Here is a 25,996-nt window from a genome sequence, read left to right on the forward strand (position 1 = left end):
TCACTGACACCCAAGACTAACCAGTAACTTGTGCTTTCTCCCAGTAAGAGAAGTACTCCCTGTTGCTTTGGAAAAGTTACCCTAAAGATGAGAGTAATGGTCCTGATGGAAAGAGAGAAGGAGGTCGATCGGCCTTGAACCAAACGCTCAATAGCTATTAAAGTTCACCAACTGGAGTTTGCTTGGCAGACTTGAAATGACCTAGAGAGCGTGACAGACTACATGGTTCGCAGAGACTTCATGCTTAGTGTTCAAACAACGTGTGATATGGTCTGTGATGGGCAGAGAGACTCTATATACTTTTCAGTGTTATAAACCTATTAACAATCGGTGGTTTAAGTGAGAGTATGAAAAAGTGAGCATGATCAAATCAGTGCAAACTGCCTCTACTGGCACTAAATGAAGCTAGAGACTCATATCAAAACTTGATATTGATCGGACCGAATCGTCTGTTTTGAATGTGTCAGCATTGTAAAATGAGCGCCGCTCAGTAGAGAAACACTTCGATTGTTATTTTGCATGAAACCGCATTACTCTGAGGAAAAATCCTTCTCTTCCACCTGAAACCCAGTCAAATCGTAAGGCACCGTTTTCTCATGGTGGCCCCACATGCTGATTCTCAAACCATATCCTTCACCGCAAAGCTTTTTTCAGAGCACAGCTAAGCTGTGTCAATCTTTTTAAGCTAGGAAATTATATATGGTGAAGAAGCATTGAACGGGCTTTCTGAATCTGAAAACCACTTTAAAAAGCTCACAGGATATTCCAAGCTCCTTTACATCGACACGTCGCAGCTATGTCAATGGTGTATTGTTTGACTGCGAGCATTTGATATGTTTGTTATTGTAGAGGCAGTGAGGGCCCTGCTCTCCAAAGCAGGCGGTCTGAGCTTCGTTCAACAGCAGATTTATAATGACATCTACATTTCCAGTTGTATTACACACAGGTAGGGAATTTGCGAGACACAATCAGGTGGATTCAAGAATAGAGGGAAAAGCTTACAGGTCACTCATGTCCAGCAAGTGTCAGCACAATCAATGAAAAAACACAGCCACTCCATCCATCTTCATTTGAGATCAGCAATCAAATAAATCTTTGTCTTTAGAATCGGTGTATCTTTATTGTTTTTATTCCCCCATCAAGTTCTTCCAACTAAAACGCTGGAGTTTAGAAGCAGTAGTTAGTTCTATTAGTAGTAGAGGGGGTGGTGCAGTAGCAGTAGTATTGCAGAGAGGGAGGCGCTTGCAGTAGCAGGAAAAAGCCTGTCGGGAGGCCATGTGCTCTGGCCCACTAAATCACCAGAGCCCATTCGGTAGGCAGCAGTTTAGGAATTAATAAGGTAGTCTGATTTCCTGTGGGATGTTTAAAGAAATAAGAAAGAGGATCGGGGAAAAGACAGAGACAACCAGTCTGATGACTGCTATCCTGTCCCAGTTGTCCTACACTTCACCCCCAAAACCCAGGCCCTACCATCCTCACCTGAGCTGGCTGTAAACTACGTAGGGAAGTGCGCATGAGAGCAAGTATGTGTGTGTGTATTCAAGTCTTATCCCTGAAGAATGGTCGTTGTTGTGTCATTTAAGAGCGTGAGGCTGTCTGATGGGCCACCGACGTGATCGAATGTGTTTTCTGGAATGTGTTCGCCATGAAATGATAGCTCTGTGAGAGAGGGCATTCAAAATCGAGTGATTTAGTCTTGAAAGGACAGTGGCTGATGTGGTGGAAAGCTCTGGGCTTTGATTGGAGGGAGATTAAAAGAAAAATCCTGCAAAATACAGCTGACGCAGAGGGTTTGTGGATGTTTAGCAATGGACTGGATGCTTGAGGGTAAAAACAAAAGCTTGAGAAGGTTTAAGGCTGCTACGGGGAGAGGAGAGTTCCCTTTTTGTTACTACTGGTGGTACAGGTCACAGATTTGCTTTGATTAAATGACCTGAACCTCCTTTTATAAGAAGGAAAAAGAAAAAATCCCTTAAGATTGCACTGAATGTCCACTTTTTTGGCTTATGGGCCTGGAGGCCAAAACAGTAGCCAAAGAAGCCTAGGAGAGCTCAGTTCAGAGTTCATTACTTACGCTGCACTCTTCTAGTGTGCTTGCGTATCTGGTGATGTGTTTAATCTTACTTGCGAGAAACATCCTAATTTATGCAGAACTGACCGAAGATGCTTTAATTCCTCCCAGCTCTCTTGCTCTCTGGATGGTGAGGATGACCATGGGCCAGTCTGATTCAAGCTGTACCTGTCCTGCAGTGAAGGCTCACCGGAGGTGCTCAAGTAAAGGCAGTTCTGTAGATTCTTCCCGTGCACTTGGCGGGTCTGATGATGTAAGGGGCGTGGTCTCAGAGGGTACAACTGCGCCCACTGGATCCAATGTTGGGCTGACATCAATGGGCAGGACAGGAAGGGGAGGCTGCAAAGGCTAGGAATAATAAAAAATTAAATGGGTTAATTTTTATGTATATACAATAAAAGTTTCAGGTTGGAAAACATTTGAAAGAAGTCCCTTATGCTCACCAAGGCTGCATTTATTTGATCAGAAATTTAGTACAACAGTAATTAGGGATGCAAATTATACTTTTTTTAATTGTCGAATTAAAAGTGTAGATCTACGCGTTTGGGCTGTTTATAATAGATTTATCCCAGTTAATTAAAGGCTATTTACTTCACCACGTGAGTGCCTTTGAGTATTTCATCTTCATAATTTGATGTCTACCTCTACCAGTTTATTCAATGAGCACAAGTGGCTATGTAAAGTCACCTGTGTAGCACTCTCTGTTTCTGTAGTTTTGTAAGATCTTTACTGTCACTGGTGATCAATTTAATGTGTCCTTCCTGAATAAAAGTATAATTTTTTTCAAAATTTTATTAATTCATAAATATACTTTTTTACTGTGGGGTCTTGCACCACATGTCATTTTACAACCTGTCATTAAAAAAAGTAAACGATCTGATATTTAGGGTGCTTTCACACTAAAATTTTTGGTGCGCACCTGGGTTCGATTGACATCAGAAATCGGTTTGTTTGGCTGATGTGAATGCTGTTTTTTCAAACTAAAAAAAAAATTAAAAAAACTGTTTTTGTTCCTGGTACAAATATGATAAACACCGAAGCTTGACCGTGTGTCTGTAATGCACTTGAACAGACCTCCTTGGTACTCCTGTGTAACGCACAGACATTTGAGCTTGTACTTTTCCTTTTAATGGTAGTTGGCAAACCCATGTGAGGGGTGCATTTTCCACCATCTACTGCTACTGCATATAATAAAGGATCTGGCTTAGGATAGCCAATACCAATCAGTTAAAAAAAAAAAAAGAAGCTTAATCTGCCCCGATGCGATCCTTGAGAACACCCCTAGTCTTTACCTGTGTGCGTATGCTCTGTGATGCCGAAACATCCCCTTCCATTACAGCAGGTCCGTTGAATCCTTTCCTCCCTGGCAGACTCCATTTGTTATACAGGGCCTCATAGTGCAGCCCACTGCCCTGACCCAGACTTAGGCCCCTCTGAGACACCCTGTGACTTAGATTGTCCTGCAGGCTACTGGGGCAGAAGCGGTCTGCAGGCGGAAGGGCCACTGAACCACTGAAAGACAGCTGGGAGCTGGACAGGTGTTGCCCCAAAAGTCCATGGATGGAAGAGGTGCGTTGCAAGGAGCTGACCAGCCCTGCATCCATCCTGCCCTCTGATTGGCTGAGCAGGGCAAGTGGGAGGGGCTGGGGATGTAGCGGCCAGGAAGGTCCAACGGGGTTGTCAGTTCCTTGAGAAAGGAAGGGAAGATTAAGACTAAGCCTGCACACGTCATTGCTTAATTTATTAGAGATGGACAGTGATACATTAACTGATCAGCAGGTGTCGTACCCATCAGGGGCTGTAAAGTAGTGGGATGAGGCTGAGGGATGCTGGATGCTGTACTCTGTGGAGGATGAGCTGCAGGGTTGTTACTGATAGAGGTAGAGCCACCACCACAGTCTGAATCCTCAATGTTCCCTCCACTGTTACATCCGGCACCACAACCCTTCTGAAGTCTTGAGAGAGCAGAAAGAACACACATAAATAACACTAGACACCTAAAATGTGATGTATCACGGCAGAGTGCATGCTTGTTCTCAAACCCTGACCTGTCCCAGCTGCTGATGAACCAGGTGTAAATGTTGTGGGGACTGATGGGGCCTCCCCAGACCGAGCGCAACTGGACATGGGCCCCAGCGTAGGATGTGGTCAGCGGGGAGACGTAGATTGGGTATCCAATGGGCTGATCACAGGACGAGTTAATCATGTTCCTCAAGGCTTGCTTGGCATTCTGGATGCTTCCGCGTTCAGGATTCCGGTTCCGCAGGAAGACCAGCTCCTGCTGCTGTCCGGCCCACAGTCCGCGCACACATTCCCGGTTCACCTGAATCAAAGCAACAGTGAAAGAATAGTTACAGCAATGTCATGATAAATGATGTTTACAGTCAACAGAATATACATGCTAATAAACAGGCTTCTGCTGCAAAGCACCTTGATGACTCTGAAGCTGAGGAAGCGTTTGTTCAGCATGATGATCTTGTACTCGTCGCTGCCGTCATCCATAACGTGGCGGAGAGCGAGCAGAGAAGGCATGTTGGCCAGGATAGCGCTGCGCCAAACAGGGTCACCCTCGTGAGAGATCAGCATCTTCTCTTCATTAGCTGTGATGGCATCGTACAGCACCACTGGGTCCTCATACTCATCAGGAGAGGTGAAGTGATCCTGTGGAGGAAAGGATAGAGTGAACGAAAGACAAAATTAGAATCCAGCATTCCAGAGAGCCATTTTATATAAATAACTGCATCATCATCATCATCATCATCATCAGACTACTTTTACTTTATACAGACTATGAAAATATCACTGCGTTACCCCAGAAACCTGAATAAAGTGCGATATCAGTGGGGATAGGTGAATGCCTCAGCTGTACCTGGTGCAGTTTGAGGGACATCCGTACACCTGGAGCTACCACCCTGTTCAGCAGGTCCATGTCTGCAAAAACCCACTCGTCTCTGGGAGAGGTGATGCGAAAGTCACCCTTAAACAGGGCGTGAAGGCCATAGAGAAAAGGCTCCAAACTGAATGTACAAGGAAGAGAATCAGTGCGGTTACATACAAATTCCATTCATAAAAATCTCATTGCAAGAAAACCATGTTAACATAAATGGTCAACAAGACTTTCTTAGTTACAGCAACATGAGCGGTAGTGGTATAATGTTGGTGTGCAAAGCAAATGCAAAAGGCTGAGAAATGTTTTACTTTAGGCATGAGCAGTGACTATGCACCAACTAGCAATATGAGGTATAGAGACATATATAAAAATAAAATAACTTAAGTTTAATTTAGTTTACTCCGGTTACGCCCAGATATGAGACTCATATGTGAGGCTGTAGTGTGTAAGCGTCCCAAATCCCATAGATGTAGAAAAGATCAAAAGTATGGCTACATTTCAACAAGCTCAATGGCACCACCACAGGATGCAATATTTGCGCCAAGACCAGCAATGACAAATCTGATGAAGCATTTGACAGTGCACGTAATAAACTTAAGAGAAGAAAGTTGCTCCGTCTTCGACTGCAAGAAGAACTGGAGCTCGTCACATAAATAAATCGAAACTCAGTGTATAGGTTACTTGCCTCACAGACATGAGAAATAGGCATATAGGATGCTTGAAATGTCTACTTTTAAATAAACCAATTAGATTATGTAATCTAAATGAAAGGTGCATTTCTCTCTATATGGGCACGCACGCACACGCATTCAATGTACTGCGGAGATGACGAGTCAGCAACGTCAACTTCATCTTTGCAGTCAACACTGACTCTGAGAAAATACTAGTTTATGAATAAACAACCAAAATGTCTCCTTGCTATTTTTTCCCGACATTCATAATCATCAGGCTACTTTAGCCAGTGCTTTGCAGCAAGCTGAGCGCGAGGCATATATTCCACCCCCCAGTGGCCTATAGGAGTCTGTAATAAGTCAACAAACTGAAAAAATAAACTCCCAAGTTATTTTTAAGTAATATGTAATGTAATCTTGTTAAAACTAGAGGTCGACCGATAGTGGATTTTACCGATACCGATATTTAGGTTTGACCATAAATGCAGATAACCGATAATTCAACCGATATTTCTTAAAATGGATAATGGATTAAAAACAAACATAACACTCACAAGTAAAACAGTGCTGAACTGAAATGTGCTAAATTAAATAAATATATAAATTTGAATATATTAAAATAAGTAGTTCTACAGAACGAACTCTATATAGAAATTAATTTAAACATTAAAATATTACAAGTTTCGTTAGCTATAACCTAGAAACATACGTAAATTTAAGAATTAAAACTCCATTTCAAATGCATTAGTAAATGTTGAAATTAACAAGCTAACAATGAATAATACTTCTACAACTTTTATTAACCTTAGTTAATGCTAAAAATGTAATCTTATTGTAGTAAGTGTTACCATTTCATATAATTCCAAAGAGTCATTCTTAAAGATGGCCATTAAAATTTAATAAAGACCTATATTACGTATATACGTAATATAGCCTATGTGGTCTCTCACTTTATTTGCTTCTATTTTGGAACACTTGATTATCTAATCAAAATAACAAGATGTATTGTAGTGATAAAAAAAAGAACTTAAATCGTTTCTGATTTGTTTATGTTTCTGTCGGCTAACTTACATGAACATATCAATGTTGAAAAAGCAATCACGTCACTAGTTTTAAATATGCAACTTCGTCACATAATGAATGCATAAAAGTGACCAGCTGGATATAAAATAATGCAAATAGATGGTAACAATTACAACATAAAACATTTGGGTCAGGTCTGCGTGTGTTTTTGTCACATTATTTAAACCACTTGACTGAGGAACTAATGAGTCCTCTCAGCCTCGACGGCAAACATACTTCTATTATTTCTCTGCTGATGCAGCATCTAGTCAACAAATTAATTACTTTATCCACCTTATTCCTGACGAGTTTACTGCGTTTTGAATTACGGGTGGCACTTCCGGTTTGGGGAACTCCCATTCAAAAAGACTGAAACGAATCATTTCAAATCATAAGGTTGCCCTACAAATAAAGCTGATCCGTCAGTTTAACTTAATGAGCTATTAGTTTTCTTTCATGTTTTATCTAAGAATAACATCAGAATAACGTAACACTTGGTATTTTAACGTGACAGGTTATAACAAGAATATATATAGTAAGAGCTCTGCATTCTTTTCCTCATGATTATTTTCTTTTTTTCTTTTGAATTTCGCTGTAATAGTACGATAAAGGTCAACATATACTGCACATTTGTGGTCTGTTCTACCGATTTAATTTACGATGTAGCCTATACCAATTCACTGGAATACTCCCCAAATCCTGCACGTCTCTTTCCAGGTTTGGTTTCACAGGTAAATTTACAATTTATTATCTGTCAAAATGACTGAAATCACTTTAAAATAGAATCACGCAATGCTGAAGTAAAACATTTATTTTTTATTTTTTATTAAGGCAACGTATGTTACATAATACAGATTACCGCCGATTTTGCTGTGGAAAGATACTTTTTCATAGATTATTCATGGTCTGTTGAAAGTACCTTGTTTACGCTTTTACACTTTTAAATGTCCTTTTAATGTTCAATGGTTGAAGGGTAAGTAGAATAATGTAAAGTCATCGTACACGGTTTAAAAATATATATTATTGCGTCCAGAGCTAGTCTTTCACTGATTGTTTACAGCTTAACGGAAGTTACACCCATAATTCGCGCAAAGCGTCATGGGGCGCAGGAATACTGTGGATAATGATATGGCAATGTACTTTACTGTTATGTATTCATACCGTTTCGCTGTCAGTGTTTTAAATGCGCGTCTGAAGTGTCAGCACTCTCTGTGCTGCGTGTTCTCTCCTTGCTGCGCGGGTGCGCGCAGCCTCACGTGCTAACGTAAACAACTCAGCCAGTGATAGTTTGTTATTTGTCCTCTAGAGGCCGCTCTCGCTCTGTATAATGCCAGCAGTCTCTTCTCAGTGCTCTCGTACTGAGTAATGTCTCCGCACACTTCTCAGCCGCTCCAGCAACGGACGCAACCCGGAAAAACTATCAGTGTGGATTTTTACCGATAACGATAGTTACACCAATCAACTATCGGTGCCGATTAATCGGCAAAACCGATGAATCGGTCGATCTCTAGTTAAAATGGATTTCATTAAATTTGTATAGAAAAAATAATGTTCAGGAACAGGTATCAATGTATTTGCATCGAAAATGTTTTAAACAATACCCATCCCTATGTATTGCATAAAATTAGGCACTGCAGAGCTCCCCGCTACACCCATACGCTACCTAATGCCCAATAACTCTGATGCAACAATTTCAGTGCTTTGGCCCTAATTATGTAGAATGTTGCTTTTTTGCAGCAGGAAAAATCTTATTTAACAGGTAATATTATGTGATTTGTAATCAGACTTCAAATAGCTAAGGCTAGTTGTATAGCCCACAAAAGTTAAATAAGGCATGCAGCAGAAGAAACACAGTTCTGTAAAAATTCTGAATGCGTGTACGGTGCATAAGCCAACAACTTATGTTATTTAAATGAGTTAACCAAAAACGCTATAATTGGTTTGAACACTTACCTGGCTGACATGCTGTGGGAGGCAGTGCCCAAAGCTCGACGGCCCAGAATACATAACCCAAAACAGAGTGTGACCAGAGGGGAATCCTTCTCACTCTCAACTGGCTGTAACAAAAGAAAAACAAAAAGTTACATCTTTCACTCCCAAATAACCAGACCACAAGTCAGCAACTGTAAAGAGCAAAGCTGTCTTTAAAATACCGTTTCTCTGCGGCTGTTGCAGTATTTGATCCACTCCAGGTACACCAGACAGAAGGAAAATGGAGTGATGCCGGAAGCACGGTGGTCGTAGTCTTCATCTATGTTCAGGTTGAAGGTGGGGTCACTATCCACATAGGAAGGGCTAAGGCAGGGCCGCAGCGCTTCCTGCACCGCCTCATTGGCCAACCACTCCTCCAGTTTGGGTGAGCGGCTCACATAGTAGATGATACTCTGTGGTGGAGAGACTTGGATCACTGCTTGGTATCTCAGTAGCTACATTTACATAGGCACATTTAGTTTCCATCAGAATGAAATCATTCCAAATGATGAATCCAAACAGTGTTTACATTAAAGGTAAATAAAGTGATCGGATTGCTTTGCATTTATACGTCACAAGCTTCAAATCAGATTTGATCTCTTGACATGTGCAAACTGCATGAATACACAGTTTCCCGCTGTTGGTGCATAATAAACATCATCCTCGTGGCAAAATATTTTTGATTAAATGCAATCAATTTTCTTATATGTATTTTCTCATTATTTCATCTGACTCCATAAATGAAAAGGTTTTAATGATATCTGTGCATCATTAAGTGTGAGCAAATGTTTTACTATTCTTTTCAAATTCTTGAATTAAAATAATGTCAAAGTCAATTAGAATAATCAAATGTAATAATTTATTATGTCAGGTAAATGTATCATGACAATTTCATAATTAGTTCAAATATAAATCAATACAATAACATCAAATGCTCTGGAATAAAGAGAGAAGATGCAAACCTGACATTAAGAAATACATGAAGCTGAGAGTAACGGCGGCTCTCAACATTCACAGGCTGATCTGAGATGCAGAAAAAGCCCCGATCCCATTGTTACATTTCATTATATACCAGAAACTTCTTTCACATGGGAACATGTGCTAACAATGGTAATATGCATTCGGAGGTCACACCTTTTGTGTGCAGAGGACCATTTGCTTGAAAGTCACCCCCTTCTGTGTGCAAGATATTTCTAAACTCTTAAGAACTTTATTACCTTTTGGTTTAATTCTTTGGGCAATGAGACTTTTGTACCAGTCGCACTGAGACATTTAAAATGATACCAAACATGTATAAAACTGTATGATAATTGTTCACATTAAAACCATATAGATTCTTTTGTGAGTTTGGGTGATCTGATCTCACCACGAGGGAGAGGGAGTGGGGGTCGAGGGAAAGATGTAGATTTCAATGATTCTGAGGTGAGACTTGCGTCCCAAATGGTGCACGAGAGTGAGTTGAAATGGTAATTTTCTTTGTTTTCTCAGAGTAGCCCTTTCTTACAGTTCTTAAAGTTTTTCCAGTTACACTGTCATCGCTTCTTTTCTTTGTTTTAAACAGCAGACTTAATATTTATCTATTTCGGGTCCTAATTAGGAGACAACGAGGACATGATGCTTTGTGTTGTGCTGGTTATATTTATCAAGCCGTAAAAAACGTCCCTTCCTGTGCGCCCAAAACAAGGTGTCTGTGGATGAGTCAACTAGTGTGATTACAAACGGATTATTAGGGTCCATGTAAACACTGATACTGGTGGTTTTATTTGGGTTATTCGTCTGATAGGAACTGACCTTGACGTAATATGTGATGAGAATCTTGCGCAGGTCGAACACTTGAAGCATGGAGGCTGCGTTGTTGTCGCTAATGCTGTAGCCCTCCAGCACATATTTGGTGGCAGCCACTTCCCAGGCCAGCCAGCGCTGACCAAAGGCCGCATTGAAGGAGAGCATGTGGGGGAGATGACCTGGCTCGCAGCAGCAACAGCCTTCATCTTCCTCCACCCCTTCAGTGATCGCCTCCACCTCCCTCTGCTGGCAATACGTTCCTGAAAACAGTCATTCAAGAAAAAAGAAAATGAAGAGAGGAAAATACACTGTTCAAGGTAAATCAGTTGCGGTTTAGTATCGGAAACCTTATATCGCACCAAAACTATTCTAAACTATTCGATTCCACAAAAGGTTCTTTATAGCAGAAAAGGGTTCTTTAGATTTTTAGAATGTTTTTCAAGCTAAGAAAAAATATGGTTCATTTAAGAATCAGATCTGTTGACTAAAAGATTTGTTGGGGGCAAAAACTTTTCTTTACTGGCATCACTCCAAAAACTACCTTTTGGAACCTTAAATTTTAAGAGTGTACATGACAACTAGTGTTGATTCTTCCTGAGTATAAGATGGGCACCGGCACTGATTTTTTTTTAGCTTCATATTATGATTCTACCCAGTCAGACAATGTAAAACACACATTGTTTTCATTTGTCATGATTATATGAGCAACAAGGCAAATATTTCTGTGTGAGTTTTTGTGTGTGAAATGACTCCGTCTGGTAGTGTGTGATCCTTAGCGGTTTTGTGCGTGCCCAGTTTTTCTCTGTAACCATTTACAAAGTCAGCAAGTGAACGATGTCTAGTATTTTTAAATCGAATTCAGATTAGATTTTAAGTCATGTAGTGTATTCCAAAAATTGTGCAGTCCCTTTCCTGGAACACTGCTCACCCCTGAACTCCAAGCCTCTGAGCTGGAAAGTGACAAGGCCGTTGCCGATCTCAATGATGTGTACGAGAGCATTGAGGTAGTCAGAGGCGAGGATGAAGCAGTCTCCTGTGCTGTAATTTCCCCAGCGGCCCAGCAGAAGATCCCCACATAGCGAGTGCTGCAAAGAGCGTGTCAGATGCTCATAGAAGATAGAGTTCAAGTTGTTGTCATCAGCACCTATTCAAGCAAGCGATAAAGGTAGAATTAAAGGACAGATTAAAAGGAAAATACATAGATGAAAGGTCTGTATTAATCAGATACAATATCACATACCAGGGTTGCGGTCCAGCTGTGTGGCCAGACGTGTGTTAGAGTGATCCACCCGTTTGGTGCTGAAGGACAAAATAATATTTAAGGGTTCAAGTCACATCTTTAAACTTTTTTAATTAAAGGGTCTGAATTAGCAAAACAAACAACGCAGCTGACATTTGCATGAGATTTCTGAAGGCTTACTTGTAGTCTCTCTCCCAGAACTTCACAGGTCGAGTGTAGGAAGTAACAAAAACAGCACTGCCTAGCACAGGGTTGAGGGGAGTGGAAAAGAGAGCTGAAAACACAGCTTGCACAAACAGCATGGCAGAATCTGAGAGAAAACCAATGTTAAGGGACATTTTCAAAAAACAACTGTATAGCAAGACATTGTAAACATACTGAATGTGAAAAAGATGTGGGGACAAACAAACTCAATTACGGACAAAGCAATTGAAAAAGTGTGCAAACTACCTAAACCAGATGAGGAACAACATGTGAAATGTGGCCCAGAGCAAAACCAATGGTACAGCTGTGCTATAGGAAATGGCATCACTCCCACTGGGCACATGTTAACACCAGGGTAAAGTTGTGAGATCAGCATTCAGGTCTGTGTGAGAGTAACGCTGGTAAAGGATACGGGGAACAGCAAATGGCTGAGCAAAGGCATGGAAAGCAGAACCCCATGTGATCTGCCAAGGTGCAATGTAGGTCAGCACAAAACGCAGCTTAAACAGCAGATCCCACATCTGCTCACACACAAGAGAGATGATAGCAACATCAGTCTTAAGATTCTGCTTTAAAACCCCACACTCCAGCAAGAGTATAAGTAACAGTACATATAAACGTTTAAAAATGTCACTCAAATAGAATGTTTATAGGGAATTTCTAATTGATTTTTATTATTTTGGAATAACAATTACACCAGAATTAACTAGTGAAAATAAAAAATTAAATAATGGTGAAAACCTTAGAAGACACGATAGACAATTCAATGACTATATCAATTTCTCCGTAAATTTAAATCTTGATGTTTATAAACAACAACAACAAAAGAAACAATCATCCGCAGACATGTAATGCTTCAACAATCTATATACACTACCGTTAAAAGTTTGGGGTCAGCATGAATTTTTTTTTAATTAATGCATTTCTTCAGCAATGACATTAAATTTATCAAAAGTGACAGTAAAAAATGTATATTGTAACAAAGGATTTCCATTTCAAATAAATTATGTTCTTTTGAACTTTCAATTATATGTATAATGTTTTCCACAAAAATATTAAAGGGGTCATGAATTGAAAAAACAAATTTTTTGATTTTTTTTTTTTTTTACATAAGAGGTCACTATATTGTACCGTAAAAATGTCCTGGATGTTTCAGAACTCATAACAACTCTTTTTGGATTTTGTCACATTATGACATAATAGTGAGATGAAAGACCACCTCTGCAGAACAAAATCAACGCCTACTTCTACATCATTGCCTCTTTAGCCCTGGCCACCGATCTGTGCATGTCATATAGTAGTAAATACGAGAGATGCAAACACAGTATTACTCCAGCAACAAAACGATAGAGATGCCTCTGAGGATTACAAGACATTTTCCATAAAGAAAGTGTGGATAAACTTTATTATTAAATTCCAGTCAGAACTTGTCAGTAAGATTTGTTCGCTTCATTTTTAAACAAGACAGTTCAACAGGCTTTTCAGAGAGACTGAAAATAAAAGATGATGCAGTGACAACTTTACTGGATTCGACAGCAATTTCGTAAACACTCAAGTGTGAGTAATGTTTTTACCATGTGGCACTATTGCTTGGGTCTGTTCAAGATTTTTTATATGTACTAAGTTTTAATACTGTAGCGCTGCAGAAAAACTGTGAATAGTTGATTAGCATAGTGATTTGCTGTGCTTTCCTTTGCTTCTGCATTTATTGGATTAATATGGGGACTTCCTGGATACGGAAGGCAGCACGTAGAGAATACCGTTTTTGTTACTGTTTTGATCGAAGCCATTCGCTGTAATCCTAAATAAAAGCTTTAATGAGCGACAGCTGTTTTGTCATCATTAAGACATTACAACACGCTTCATTTAATTTAAAACACAACACTGCAAATGACAATGTACGCATATTTCACTTAACCGAAAAGGATGAATCACGGCGCCAATAAGAACGACAAATAATGGTACATTCATAATTCTGTTTACACTAAACTAATTCTGTTTACAATAAACTTACCCTGTCATGAAGTAATCTTCTCAACTGTGGTAACTCGTACTTAAACTTTATATGCCACAACCAAGACTTATAAAGCATACATAATACGCATAAATGTTTCACATCGAAAGAAAATCTTTAAACTATGTAACAAGATTATTATTTTTTTTTTAAATATGTAAAGAATTATTTTAATATGCAAAACTGTTACCCAATCAAAGTAGTGGGCGTTTACTTCCAAGTCTTGAAAGTACTGAGTTTGAATATCCTCTAAACTAGATATTTTGTAAAAAACTTAACATTATAGGTGGACCTCTGAGAACATTATTTAAAAAAATGCATTCATGACCCCTTTAAGCAGCACAACTGTTTTCAGCATTGATAAGAAATGTTTCTTGAGCACTAAATCAACATACATTTTACAACGTACATTTTAAAATATATTAAAACACAAAAGAGTTCTTTTACATTAATACCTCATAATTTACTGCATTTTTGATCAAATAAATGCTGCCTTGGTGAGCATTAGAGACTTTCAAAAAAATAAATAAAATCTGAAAAATCTTGAATGGTAGTGTACTGTTGGAACTAGTGGAACTGGTGATGGAAAAACTCCTTGCATAACATTATAAGTGGACTTGAGGGACAGAATGTAAATGTTACAAGTGTTGAATTTGGCCCCTTTAAATCTCAGAGAGATGTGACTGTATGCACAGACCTTGCTGAAGAGGATGGACATGCAGTAGTAGTCCAGGAGGAAGGTCTGTGAAAAGCGAGGGTAGTCGAATTGGAAGAAGAGGGCGGTGAAGCACAGAGTGACATACTGCTGAGATGGGACACAGAAGGATGAACGAAGCAGCTTCATCCCAGCCACTGAGATGAACAGAGCACGGCCACTAAAGAAACAGATAAAGGAAACCATATCACTGTGCAAGTGTGAGACCACATTGAAAACCTGGGATACAAAAACTTCCAAAACAACAGAGTAATATCAGCTAGTGTTAAGCTTCACTCTACACTAAGACTTAGAGAAATCTTAAGGATTCTAGATGATCTTATTCTTACTAGGCTCCAGGTTTGTCAGGGTTTTGGCTGACAGTGTGAGCTTCAGTGGTGAGGGAGTTGAGCACTACAGCCGGGTAGATGAAATACTTCTCCACACACTGCAGCCAAGCATACAGCTTCTCAAACCACATGAGCTGAGCAGCATCTGAGAGAGAGAGAGAGAGAGAGAGAGAGAGAGAGAGAGAGAGAGAGAGAGAGAGAGAGAGAGAGAAGTTCATCACACTTGTTCAGATTTTCAGGCATTGATGTGTGCGTGTTGGTTTGACTACTCACCTCGGACCTCAAACTGGCTGTATTCTCGAGATCGCAGCACAGGGTGGGCTAAGCAGAACCAGGGCAGCTGTTTGCGGAGCTGAGGCAGGAGGTAGTGTGTCAAAAAACCAACTACCCCTGCCAAGATGTACAGGACGAAACTGAGGGCAGGCTAAAAAGTAGTGCAAAAAAAGCAAATTAAAAGCGCAACAATTAAGAAAAATTGTTTATGGAAATGAATTCCTTGATTCGCTACACTGAACGAGAATTTCCAACTTTACAAGACTAGAAATGATGTTCAGTCCTTGGATTAGAACTAGGTTCTTAAGCAAGATCTTACAATGAAACCATTAACATACTCAAAATCACATTCTGGATAGCCTACTGACCTGCAGAGCAATAAAGACAGTGCTGGCACTAATGGCGAAAGTGATAATGGCCATGAGAGGGCACATGACCAGGTCTGAGTGAAGAGTCTCTTTCTGCAGAGTCAGAGAAGGGAGCCATTTAAAAACCATTAGAACACTTATTTAGCAAAAGATAAATGCAGATGGAGAGAGCTTTTACCACAGAGTTCCGTAATTTTTCTGGAAGAGGGTCTTTAATCTCTAATGGTGGCTCTTCTGGTGTTCGGCTCTCCAGCTCTGGGAAGAACTTGGAGCGGACCAGAGACCTGCCCAGTGAACAGTGTGGAAAAATATGTTAGATGTCAATCACAGAGCTGTTGGGGAAGTGAGATGACTGGGAAGTCAACAGCATGTGTGGAGAGGCTGACCAGAGGATGGTTGGGTCACTGCTCTGCCTGCTCAGATGATAGGACAAGGCCAGGAGGAGGCCACAGAACACAGAGAAGAGCACCGGGACATGTGCCTCTCCCCACGGAGCCTACACACACACACACAATAAAATGAGTAAAGGAAGCACTGATAAACACAGTTGGTTGTAAAAGAGACAAACAGCATCCCACTTACATTGATGGCACCAAGGCAAAATCCATAAACCAGAGCTGCCACCAACATACTGCGAAACAGACTGTAGACTGAAGACAGGGGGCTTGTGGTGGCTGAAACACAAATGACACAATCTCATACTTACGGTGCAATATGTTATATTATTATAGTATGCCTGCTCCCTGTGAATCCAACCTGTATCAAACCAGTTGAACAGGAACAGCATAGCTATAGAAACACTGTACAATAGGGTTCCATTTGATTACTAACAATTAACTAACAATGAAAAATACTTCTAAAGCATTTATTACTTTCTGAGATAATGTTAATTTCAACATTTATTACTGCATTAAAATCATCTCTTAAATCTGTATGTTAATATTTAATGATATAACAACTGACATTGTTTATTACTAATGTTAATGAATGCATTAAATAACGTTAAATGATTGGCCCTTATTGCAAAGTGTTACCACTATAGCATTAGTAATGTCAAAGTCTTTTTTGGCAAGTCATGCCACTCGGCCGCCATCTTGGCAACGCCTCCGGGCAGCTATTTCGGACTAACAAGACCAGGCTCCTATCTAAATTAATGGGCAGAGAGTCAGAACTGCACATTCACTGGTCACCGGGACATATAAACTGCATGTATAGAAACAGCAGTAAAATATGATAAAAATCGCTGAAAAAGTTTGATGACTTTGCCCCAAAATAAGGTTTAAAACTCCTTTTCCCCCACAGGTTATACTTTACTACGAATGCGCAAGGGTTCTGGGAAATTTGAACTAATTTGCGGGCATCAGTGAGCCGCTATAAATATGCGGTAGACACTTGGGATGTCTGATATTTACACAACGCACACATACACTGCATATCAAATCTGCCGCCTTTTCAAACAGTAACGTATTTTCCACTGTCGCAAACCTCAACTGTGCGCATGCGTCAGTGGAACCAGACGATAGGCTTAAATGTTTCCCGGGTTGACTGTTAAAGGCAGACGATTGGCTTTCCAGTGGGAGGGTCGGGACATGTTCATACAACCGCCATCTTTGGCGTTACGGGTTTTCCCTATATAGTTGTACTGAGGATTGAGTAAGTGGCATGTCTCTATAAATAGTCTCTGGTAATGTATAATATAGGCCTCACCAGTTCCACCGAAAATGTGCATGTCCACCTGCTCCAACAAACACATGAGGAATGTGTTGACCTGAGGTAGAAGCCCAAACAGGAAGATGACGGGAAAAGAGAGGGTGAACACTGCAGAAGAAAACATATGTATAATTACATTATTATATTATGCACAACTCAATAAACATAGGTTTAACAGAACAGACTTTGAATGATAGTGAACAGACCTATGAGCATGTCTCTAGCACAGAGCAGAAAGTGGGCAGAGAAGAAGGTGACCCCATAGAGGGTGAAAGGCAGCATACTGTCCAAATTGCCGACCAAGTCAAACACCCAGATCAGCATACAACACAGGCAGAAATACACTGGTCGGCTGTACACGATGATCCAGTTATGGCCCTGCAATAAAGACCACACCAAATGAGATAGGCTGGTCTTTGACTGTGAAAGTCTAAGAAAAGAGAAGACTGAAAAACAGCCATTTACTCACATGCATTGGAGATGCTGCATCAGGCTGTACACTCTGAAATGGACAAAAACAAATTTATTAACACTGGACACATTACTATCTTTTGATGATTAAGAGATGCCAAAAAAAGGACCATTTTAAAAATGCTAACTCTCACACTGACCTTTAGCAAGGAGTACTGACAGCTGGCAATGACTAGGCAGAACTGGAAAACCCAGATGTCCCTAAAGAAGCCCTGGAGAAGAAGTAGGAAGCCAAGGAATGCCACCAAGCTGGCCAACACCACCGCAAACACATTCTCGCCAACTCGTCGATTCCTGTCCAGTAAGGCCAGCAATGCTAGCCTGTCGTAACGAACTCTTAACCACTTCCCCGGTAGCACCCAGAATCGGTAATACTGTTTAGGCTTAGCCTTTTCCTCAATCATCAGCGTGTTCTCCTGGGATTCATGAGGGGACTCGTGATCTAGGTCGAACTACAAACAGAAAAAATATCAACACAATCAGCAGGATTGTGAAATGGAACATGCGTTTTGATGATGTTGAAGCGTTAAGTCTCACCTCTGGCATATCCATTGGCAGCCTGCGAACCTGCATGCCCTGTAGGACCACCGGTCTGGGCTGCAGCATGGACAGCACCGGCGCCACCTCCTGGACATCGGTGGAGGTAAAGCTGGAGGACTGTGACTGTCGCTCTCGCTCCCTGAGCCAACGAAAACACTTCAAACACTAGAAGACTTCTGAATATTATTCCAATGTTACAATTTTTAAGACTTACTGGACTGGGTCCTCATATCCTCCTCCAGCAGGCCCAAAAGTATATGACCTCTTTACTCCTGAAATTAGATCCATTTCAATTGAAGAAACAACTAAACCAGAATTAAATTAGTGTTACAAGTCTGTGTAACATCAAATGATTCTTTACCACTCTCATCAAAAAAGTAGTGCACAGCTCCCTCTGAGGTGTCGTCAAAGGTGGATGCCTCGTGAACACCGCTGCGCGGCAGCAACAGCAGAGATGAGGCGGCGAAGTGCAGGGCGGAGGGAAGCGTTCGTGTGCGGGAGTGAGAGGAGGTGCGGACTCTCTGGAGGTCCTGTAAGCTAGGAGGAGAACCCATGGCGGAAGGGGGTGGGGTGGGGTTACTGCCAGCATTATGTCGCCTGCGAATGGCCTGTGTCCTCTTCACACTGCTCACAGAGTCACGTTTACTTCCCTCCTCTGGGGCTACATGGGCAAAAAGCAACAGGCAAACAGTTTTAAAGGGAAAATAAAATAAATTAAATTAAATATTAACTACAGCAGAAATCAATTAAAATAAAATATTATTAAAAAGGAAGTGCAAATTTATGCATTTGAGATAAAAAAAAATTTCAGCCTAATGAAGGTGAATAATGTGGGTCTTTGATACATGATAAAAAAATCACTTCAGCAGAAATTAAAGTTAATCAATTAAAAGTACACAAAAATAATTACTGAAAAAGCTAAATATAAATATACTTTTTTTAAAAACATTGTGTATTTTTTTGTTTAGTTTTTTTTTAATCTGATGGTTTTTCCAGCCTAAATATTGGGTGAATATAATGTAGTATGATGGTCTCACACACCATGACCAAAAAAATAAAGAGCAACATACACACAATAAAATCCTACGCATGGTTATAAATATTTTTGCACATCTATGAAATGCAAGAAAATAAGTGCTGGGAATGAATCTGTTCTCTCCTCACCTCCTCCTACTGCCCCCTCTTCCAGCAGCTCTCCTGCCCTCCAGCCCGTCTGGTTGCCAGCCCAGGAGCCCCCAAGTGAGTCTATCCTATGATGTATCCTGGAGAAAGCCTCTGAGTGCATCGTCCGAGCCTCCAGGTCTGATTTAGAGATGGTGAGTGGACGTGGGGCAGGATTGGAAGAAGGGGGTAAAGGTAGTATAGTAGATGCAAGGGTCCCTGTGTTGTTGGAACCCCCACCAGCCCCATCCATGCTGAGCACTCTGGCATGAGTCTTGGCACTGGCTGTGCTGGCTGAGCGCTGAGCACTGCGAGAATGGGAGGGACCTACTGTGTCAGGCTCCTCCCCCTCTCCAGGGCTAGGTAACTGACTGGGGCCAGGCTGGGAAGCATTCGCCAGATCGGGGGAGTAGCAGGAGGTAGAGGAACTCGAATCATCATCTTCATCATCGTCTTCGTCGTCAGAGCTGAAGCGACGTTGGGATCCAAGGCTAGAGCCTGCACTCATATCGCTGCCATCGTCTTCGTCGCTGGAGTCCTCAAACAAGCTCTCGCTGTAGGCTTTGGCACCCAGCCGACTGCGTACAGGGATGTAGTCTCTGTGTTGGCCACGGTTTTGGTGCCGTCGATAGGAGCCACAGTCGAAACTGCTACTGCCAGGAGCACCTCGTTTGCGTGGAGCTTTCCTGCGACCGGGGCGGTGACCCACACTGCCCCCGGCACGTAGCAGCTTCAAATCTTTAGGTCGCACCACCTGCTGCTGAGCTTGCAGAGATGGTGGCTCCGCTAGGAGGTAGGACGGGGCAGAGACCGGCAGAGCAGGCTCTGAGCAGACCAAGCCAAGTGCCAACCCTGATGGTACAGAGCTGGCCTGGCGTGGAGGAGGAAGGGGGGGTATAGGGATGCCACTGTCAAGATCGCAGGTCTCAGAACGCCCGCTGCTAGACGGCGACGAGTCCTGCAAGGAGGGCTGTGCAATGTCTGAAAGCAAAGGGGGAAGGTCCTCCCCCTCCACCAGAGTTCTGTCCAGGCCCTGCCCAGAGGAGAGCTCTTTGGAGGGTGAGCGTAGCAGCACGCTGTCTGACAGGTCATCCGTGTCGCTGCCACCCTGCAGCACGTCTCCAGGCTGATGATAGGGGCCTTTACCCTGAGGCAAAGCTGTGGAAGCAGCGTTAGACACGGGTTTATGCGTCTGGCCCAGCGAGGGACTCTCAAGCTGTGTTGAGTCTGTTTTCTCGCTGCGGTAGCTACTGACCGTACTGAGAGTCTCTCTGTCTGTGGCTGCTCCACCTCCACTAAAGCAGCTGTCAGTGGAGCCAGCAGCCAGGGCCACTCCAGTGCGGCTGCCTGGTTGCTCAGCACCGGGGGCAAAAGTGACAGGGTCGAGGCCCAAACCCAACAAGTTCTCGCTTAGTTCCTCGCTCAAGCTACTCTTGATAAGAGGGCTGAGAGGAGCATCTCCCAGGCTCTCAGAATCAGCTGAAGGTCCAAGGGGGGAATAGCCTCCGAGACCCTCCCCATCAGGACTCTGCTGAGATAGCTGCTCCACACCCCCATTCTCCACCTGGTCCTTCTCGTCTCCATCTTCTTGGCTGGAGGGGGACGGTGGGATAGAAGGACAGTTTGCTGGGTGCAGGCTACTAAACCCTCCAGTCATTACATCACTCACACCAATTATGCCTCTGTAATCTACAGCCAGACAGGATGGTGCCACACCTGCAACGACAAAAAGCGTCCAGTTACTACTGAGCAGATTAGCGATGTTTAGAGGTACACATAACTTGATACTAGTAACAATCTTAAACAAATCCAATGGTTTTATGTTATCAATTTATTCAGCTAACTTAATTTATAAGATTTTAATATTTTGTAATATTTTGCAATAAACATGCAACAAATTATTTAATTCATATAATCAATGACTGTAAACTTTTTGGCTTCAAATTAAAGTTTATAATGTTATGGTTCATCTCATAGCTGGTTGGCTTAGATTAAAGCTTTTTCCTTAATAAAGTTGTGATGAAACAGAAGTAGTGACATATCTTTTCTTCTGTATTGTGACGTACATTTATAAAAAATAAATAAATAAACTCTAGTATAGTGTTCTATCCATCATTTGTTGCTTGATATTTCCATGTGGGCAAATAAATGTCACCTAAGTTTTGATAATTTTGATTACACTGGTCCAAAATAGTTTTTTTTAAAAATTTATATATTTCTTAAGATGTTAAACAGGCATTTACAAAAAAAATTTGGATTCTGGATTGGAAGTCTAGGGCAGTGTTTCCCAACCAATGTGCGGCAGTACACTTGTGTGCCTTGGAAAATTATCAAATAACAATCAAAAAAAATTCTACAAATAAGATTATATCCTCCCTGTCAGGACGAAACCTTGCATTGTTTAGATTTTATTTTTGTTTTATAACATACATGCTATTGGTCATTCTTTACATCTACATTTTTACTTATCAAAACTGTGCCGCAGCAAAAGAAATAGAAAGTTGGGAAACACTGGTCTAGGGAACTGTCCAATGCAACACTAATGTAGTGAAGCAGTAAAGGGACAGTTCTTACTAGTGTTGTCCTGACGGTTGTGTCGAAGGATGTCTCTATGTGCTGAGGTTACGATCACATTATTAGTGCCCTGCTCCTGCATGAGCTCCTTAATATCTGAAATTTTAAAAATGATAAAAATCAGAGACGAACCGAAACAAGCATACTAGTTCATGTTAACTATTTGGTGTTGTATGTTTAAACAAAAAGCAACAATAACAACAATGTACCCTTTGGGCCTCCAGGGTCTTCAAGATGTGGTAAAAACTCCTGATCAAAAGAAAAGAAAATGAGTCAGAGGAAATTCCAACGAGTTAAGGAGAATAATGCTCAAGGACATGTGACATTTGGCATTAAAAATATCCTCACCGACACCTGATTCAATCCAAACAGCGAATGCTGGGAACTGCAGCGTACAGGAGGGGTGGAGTTCACCTTTCGGAACACCGTCATTTCCACACCGACACCACTGTCCCTGTAGGCAGAGGCATGCCGACATGAGCCAAAACTAACTGTGACTGCTCGACACCATCAACAGATGTTTACCAACAACAAATCCCCGAAGAACATCTGACTCAGTAGCACGATGCTTGTAATGCACTACAAACCGATTCTGTCTACTTGCTGAATTGAGCAATAGATAAGTGAAAACGAAAAAGAATGTAGTAATGTAGATACTGTACCTGTGTTGGCTTCCGTCGTGAGCGCCAGAGCCTTCCTCTCCTTCTTCCACTCTATGGGGGTCAGTGGCGAACGAGGCCTGCCTCTTCTCCACGATCTCGCCCAAGTCAAACATGGCATGTAGTCGGAAATTCACCGCTTTTATGGCCGTGAAGAAGGCCGCTATCACTGCGCAGTACACACCAGCCACCACTAAACTGGCAGGAAGGGCCTGAAAGAAAGAATGTGGGAGAATCACATCAATGTGGTTGCAACAATTACAACCTCAAATTCGTTTCAGACACTGCATCTTATGTAGGCCACAATGGACGTGTGTAATTTCATAATGCGCTTGTGTACAACACAGTGTGGAAAATAGGCTACAACATACACTACCGGTCAAACGTTTTAGAACGATAAGATTTTTAATCTTAAAAATAAGTCTCTTCTGCTCACTAAGGCTGCATTTATTTGATTAAAAATACAAACAAAAACAGTCATATTGTTATATATTATCACAATTTAAAACAGCTTATTTCTATGTGAATCTATTGTAAAATGTAGCCTAATTTATTCCTGTGATCAAAGCTAAATTTTCATCATCATTACTCCAGTATTCAGTGTCACATGATCCTTCAGAAATCATTCTAATATGATGATTTGATGCTAAAGAAACAATTATTATTATAAATGTTGAAAACAGTTATTAATATTTTTATTTCAGGTTAGAAAGAATAGAAAGTTCAAAAGAACAGCATCTATCTGAAATAGAAAGCTTTTGTAACATTAAAACACTACCCTTCAAAAGTCTGGGGTCAGTAAGAATTTATTTTATTTTTGGAGGGAAATAAATAAAATAAATCAATACTTTTATTCATCAAGGATGAGTTAAATTGATCAAAAGTTACAGTAAAGAAAAGTTACAGTTATAATGTTAGAACAGATTCTATTTTTAAAGAAATGCTGTTCTTTTGAACTTTCTATTCAAAGAATTCTGAATTTTTTTTCAACATTGAAAATAACAATGAATTTTTTTTGAGCATTCAGTCATTTGTTTCATAATATTTCACAATATTACTGTTTTTTTATTTGTTTATAAATGCACCCTTGTTTAGCAGAAGAGACTTCTTTTAAAAACATAAAAAATCTTACCGATCTAAAACTTTTTTTGACCAGTGGTGCAAGTAATAGTAAATGTATTAATTTATGCTGTATCAGCATATAAGTATTTTCAAAGAAATAGATGACTTAATAAACATTAAAAATGCCATGACAGACAAGTATATAAAACTATACATAAAATTAGATGCAATTGACATAAAACTGAGTAAAATCACTGTCTGTTGACATTAAAAGCTGTAAAGTTCAATAAAATATGTTTACCAGTCAACTTCACCTGATAGTGAAAAGTATCACTAGCGATGTCATAACATGTCATGTTTATCCACAAGCTTTTCTGTAAACCGGTTGCCAAACTGAGAAAATGGATGCAAAGGAATGTCTTCCTTAAGACTGATGTAATTATTCCTCCTTGTATATCTGATCGTTAACATTGATTGTGCTTGTAAGGTCCAGTAACCTCCAGTGACACATATGATCCTTCAGAAATCATTCTAATATGCTGATTTGGTGATCAAGAAACATTTAATATTATTATCGGTGTTGAAAACAGTTGTGCTACTTAACATTGTAGTGCAAACCAGGATTTTCTCATGAATAGAAAGTTAAAAAAACAAAAACAAAACACACTAAAAGTGAACATTTATATAATTATTTTTTTTTACTCTGACACAAGGTTTGAAGTTATCTTGGTTCTGCTTCATTGTAACCACTTAGTAAAAACCTTCCATAGAAAATATCTCTGAAGCAGAAATATCTGCAGCTGTCATGCATCTTGACAAAGTTTCAGAAAAATCTTTCTATAGTAAAGCTTGAGATCACCATGTAAGAAAGGTTTCTCAACATGAGTGACACCTAAATAATTCAAGGTCTTGGAATACATCAGTATTATTTACATACATTTTTCCAAGAACATGTGCTGGTGTAATTCTTTACCTGGAGAATTACTGCATGAACTCACCATGTACAGAAGAAAGGGGAAGGCCAAGAGGAATATCCAGAGGTAGAGATGAAAGCAGTTCGAGAAGGTACTCTGATGAGGGTCAACGTACCATCCTCCGGTCAGAGAAGCCCACACTCCCTGTCGCAATATCTGAAGAGCTTGAGAGCCCATCTTATCGCTTCGGGACAAGACAACCCAGAGTTCTTGAAGTTCTCTTGTCAAAGTTTCTAGTGCGGTACTTACATTGGGAATCTCAGGATGGACTTTCTCGGACTGGTAAAGAAAAGGCTGCCCAAAAAATTAGCAGAGAGCGAGACGATCCAAAACAACTTGAGGCCTGTGTTTTTTCAGCATCAACTGTTCTTTTGTATGCTCCTCCAGAAGACCCCTGTTTGTAGTGCAGATCATCAAGAGTTTTTGGCACAACTGTGACCCAAGGGCTACATAAAAACATTCATCCTGAGGAATCATCAAAACTGCTTGGTTTGGTTTCTTTACGACTTCCCAGCACTTTAAGCAAACACAATTCCAAAAATAAACAAGATGTTCTGATGACATACTTAAGATCAACAGGCTATTTTGAATATGGTCATTTTAACCTATCTGTGGCATGATAAGGCATGAGACATTTGTATGATTTAGATAAAGTAGCCTAATGTGGGATTTCTAGAAAATACAATTAAGAAATCAAGTTTCATTTAGGGATATCGTATATTTAACTAACTTTAGAGATGTCAACAGATATGTGTAAGATCACTGAACAACTGCAACTATTTCGGGCAATGTAGAGAAAGACAGGCAGTTAGTTAGTTAACGTCTTCATTGGCTTTCAAGGCTTCTGTAACTATTGCAAATATGGTAGACAGCTTCAGAGTCCTGAGAATTCAATTTATACTTTTTCTGAACAAATCTGTAAACCTGTCCCGTTGCCAAATAAAAGATATGCGGATATGACACCGTTTAGAGTTTTATGTCTTAACTGACTGCAGATTTATTTTAACATATAGTTATCTCTTTCAAGCCCGAACAGTCATAGTAGTATCCTTTCAACTTGACCTTTATGGCAGTAGCTAATCTCTACATCTATAAAAGGAAAAACACTGAGCATCCTCGGCAAACAATGGTCGTTGAATAAACAAACGCTGACAAATGTCTCAGTGGATTTGGCTTTTAATCAGCACAACTTCAGCTAATGTTAGCATTGGTATGTTAGCTTGGCTAAAGCATCTTTGAAATTATATCGAGT

General features: G+C 40.6%; 1 protein-coding gene across 2 annotated transcripts; it reads right to left on the bottom strand.

Annotated features, from left to right (window-relative positions):
- Positions 1 to 890: 890 nt before the first annotated feature.
- LOC143741069 (pecanex-like protein 3) lies at positions 891 to 25,072 on the bottom strand. 2 transcript variants are annotated; one of them, XM_077233366.1, is made up of 33 exons: positions 24,769 to 25,072; positions 22,712 to 22,920; positions 22,398 to 22,503; positions 22,259 to 22,298; positions 22,050 to 22,145; positions 19,479 to 21,191; positions 18,676 to 18,975; positions 18,529 to 18,586; positions 18,312 to 18,453; positions 17,915 to 18,226; positions 17,773 to 17,805; positions 17,510 to 17,681; positions 17,301 to 17,411; positions 16,176 to 16,267; positions 15,980 to 16,089; positions 15,772 to 15,877; positions 15,594 to 15,686; positions 15,226 to 15,376; positions 14,953 to 15,097; positions 14,606 to 14,783; positions 12,307 to 12,415; positions 11,871 to 12,000; positions 11,691 to 11,749; positions 11,379 to 11,594; positions 10,457 to 10,710; positions 8,848 to 9,078; positions 8,648 to 8,751; positions 4,941 to 5,088; positions 4,502 to 4,732; positions 4,120 to 4,394; positions 3,860 to 4,026; positions 3,364 to 3,758; positions 891 to 2,419 (listed from the first exon to the last, which is right to left on the bottom strand). In XM_077233366.1, the coding sequence occupies exons 1-33, from the start codon at positions 24,919 to 24,921 to the stop codon at positions 2,258 to 2,260; spliced, it is 6,801 nt and encodes a 2,266-aa protein (XP_077089481.1). In that variant the 5' UTR covers positions 24,922 to 25,072; the 3' UTR covers positions 891 to 2,257. The 2 variants fall into 2 exon arrangements, with proteins under 2 accessions (XP_077089481.1, XP_077089482.1); XM_077233367.1 differs by lacking the exon at positions 22,050 to 22,145.
- Between the last annotated feature and the right edge of the window lie 924 nt (positions 25,073 to 25,996).

The sequence above is a fragment of the Siphateles boraxobius genome, unplaced genomic scaffold, assembly GCF_051911475.1.
Source record: "Siphateles boraxobius isolate OS27281-9 unplaced genomic scaffold, OSU_SipBor_1 18, whole genome shotgun sequence".
NCBI classification, from domain to species: Eukaryota; Metazoa; Chordata; class Actinopteri; order Cypriniformes; family Leuciscidae; genus Siphateles; species Siphateles boraxobius.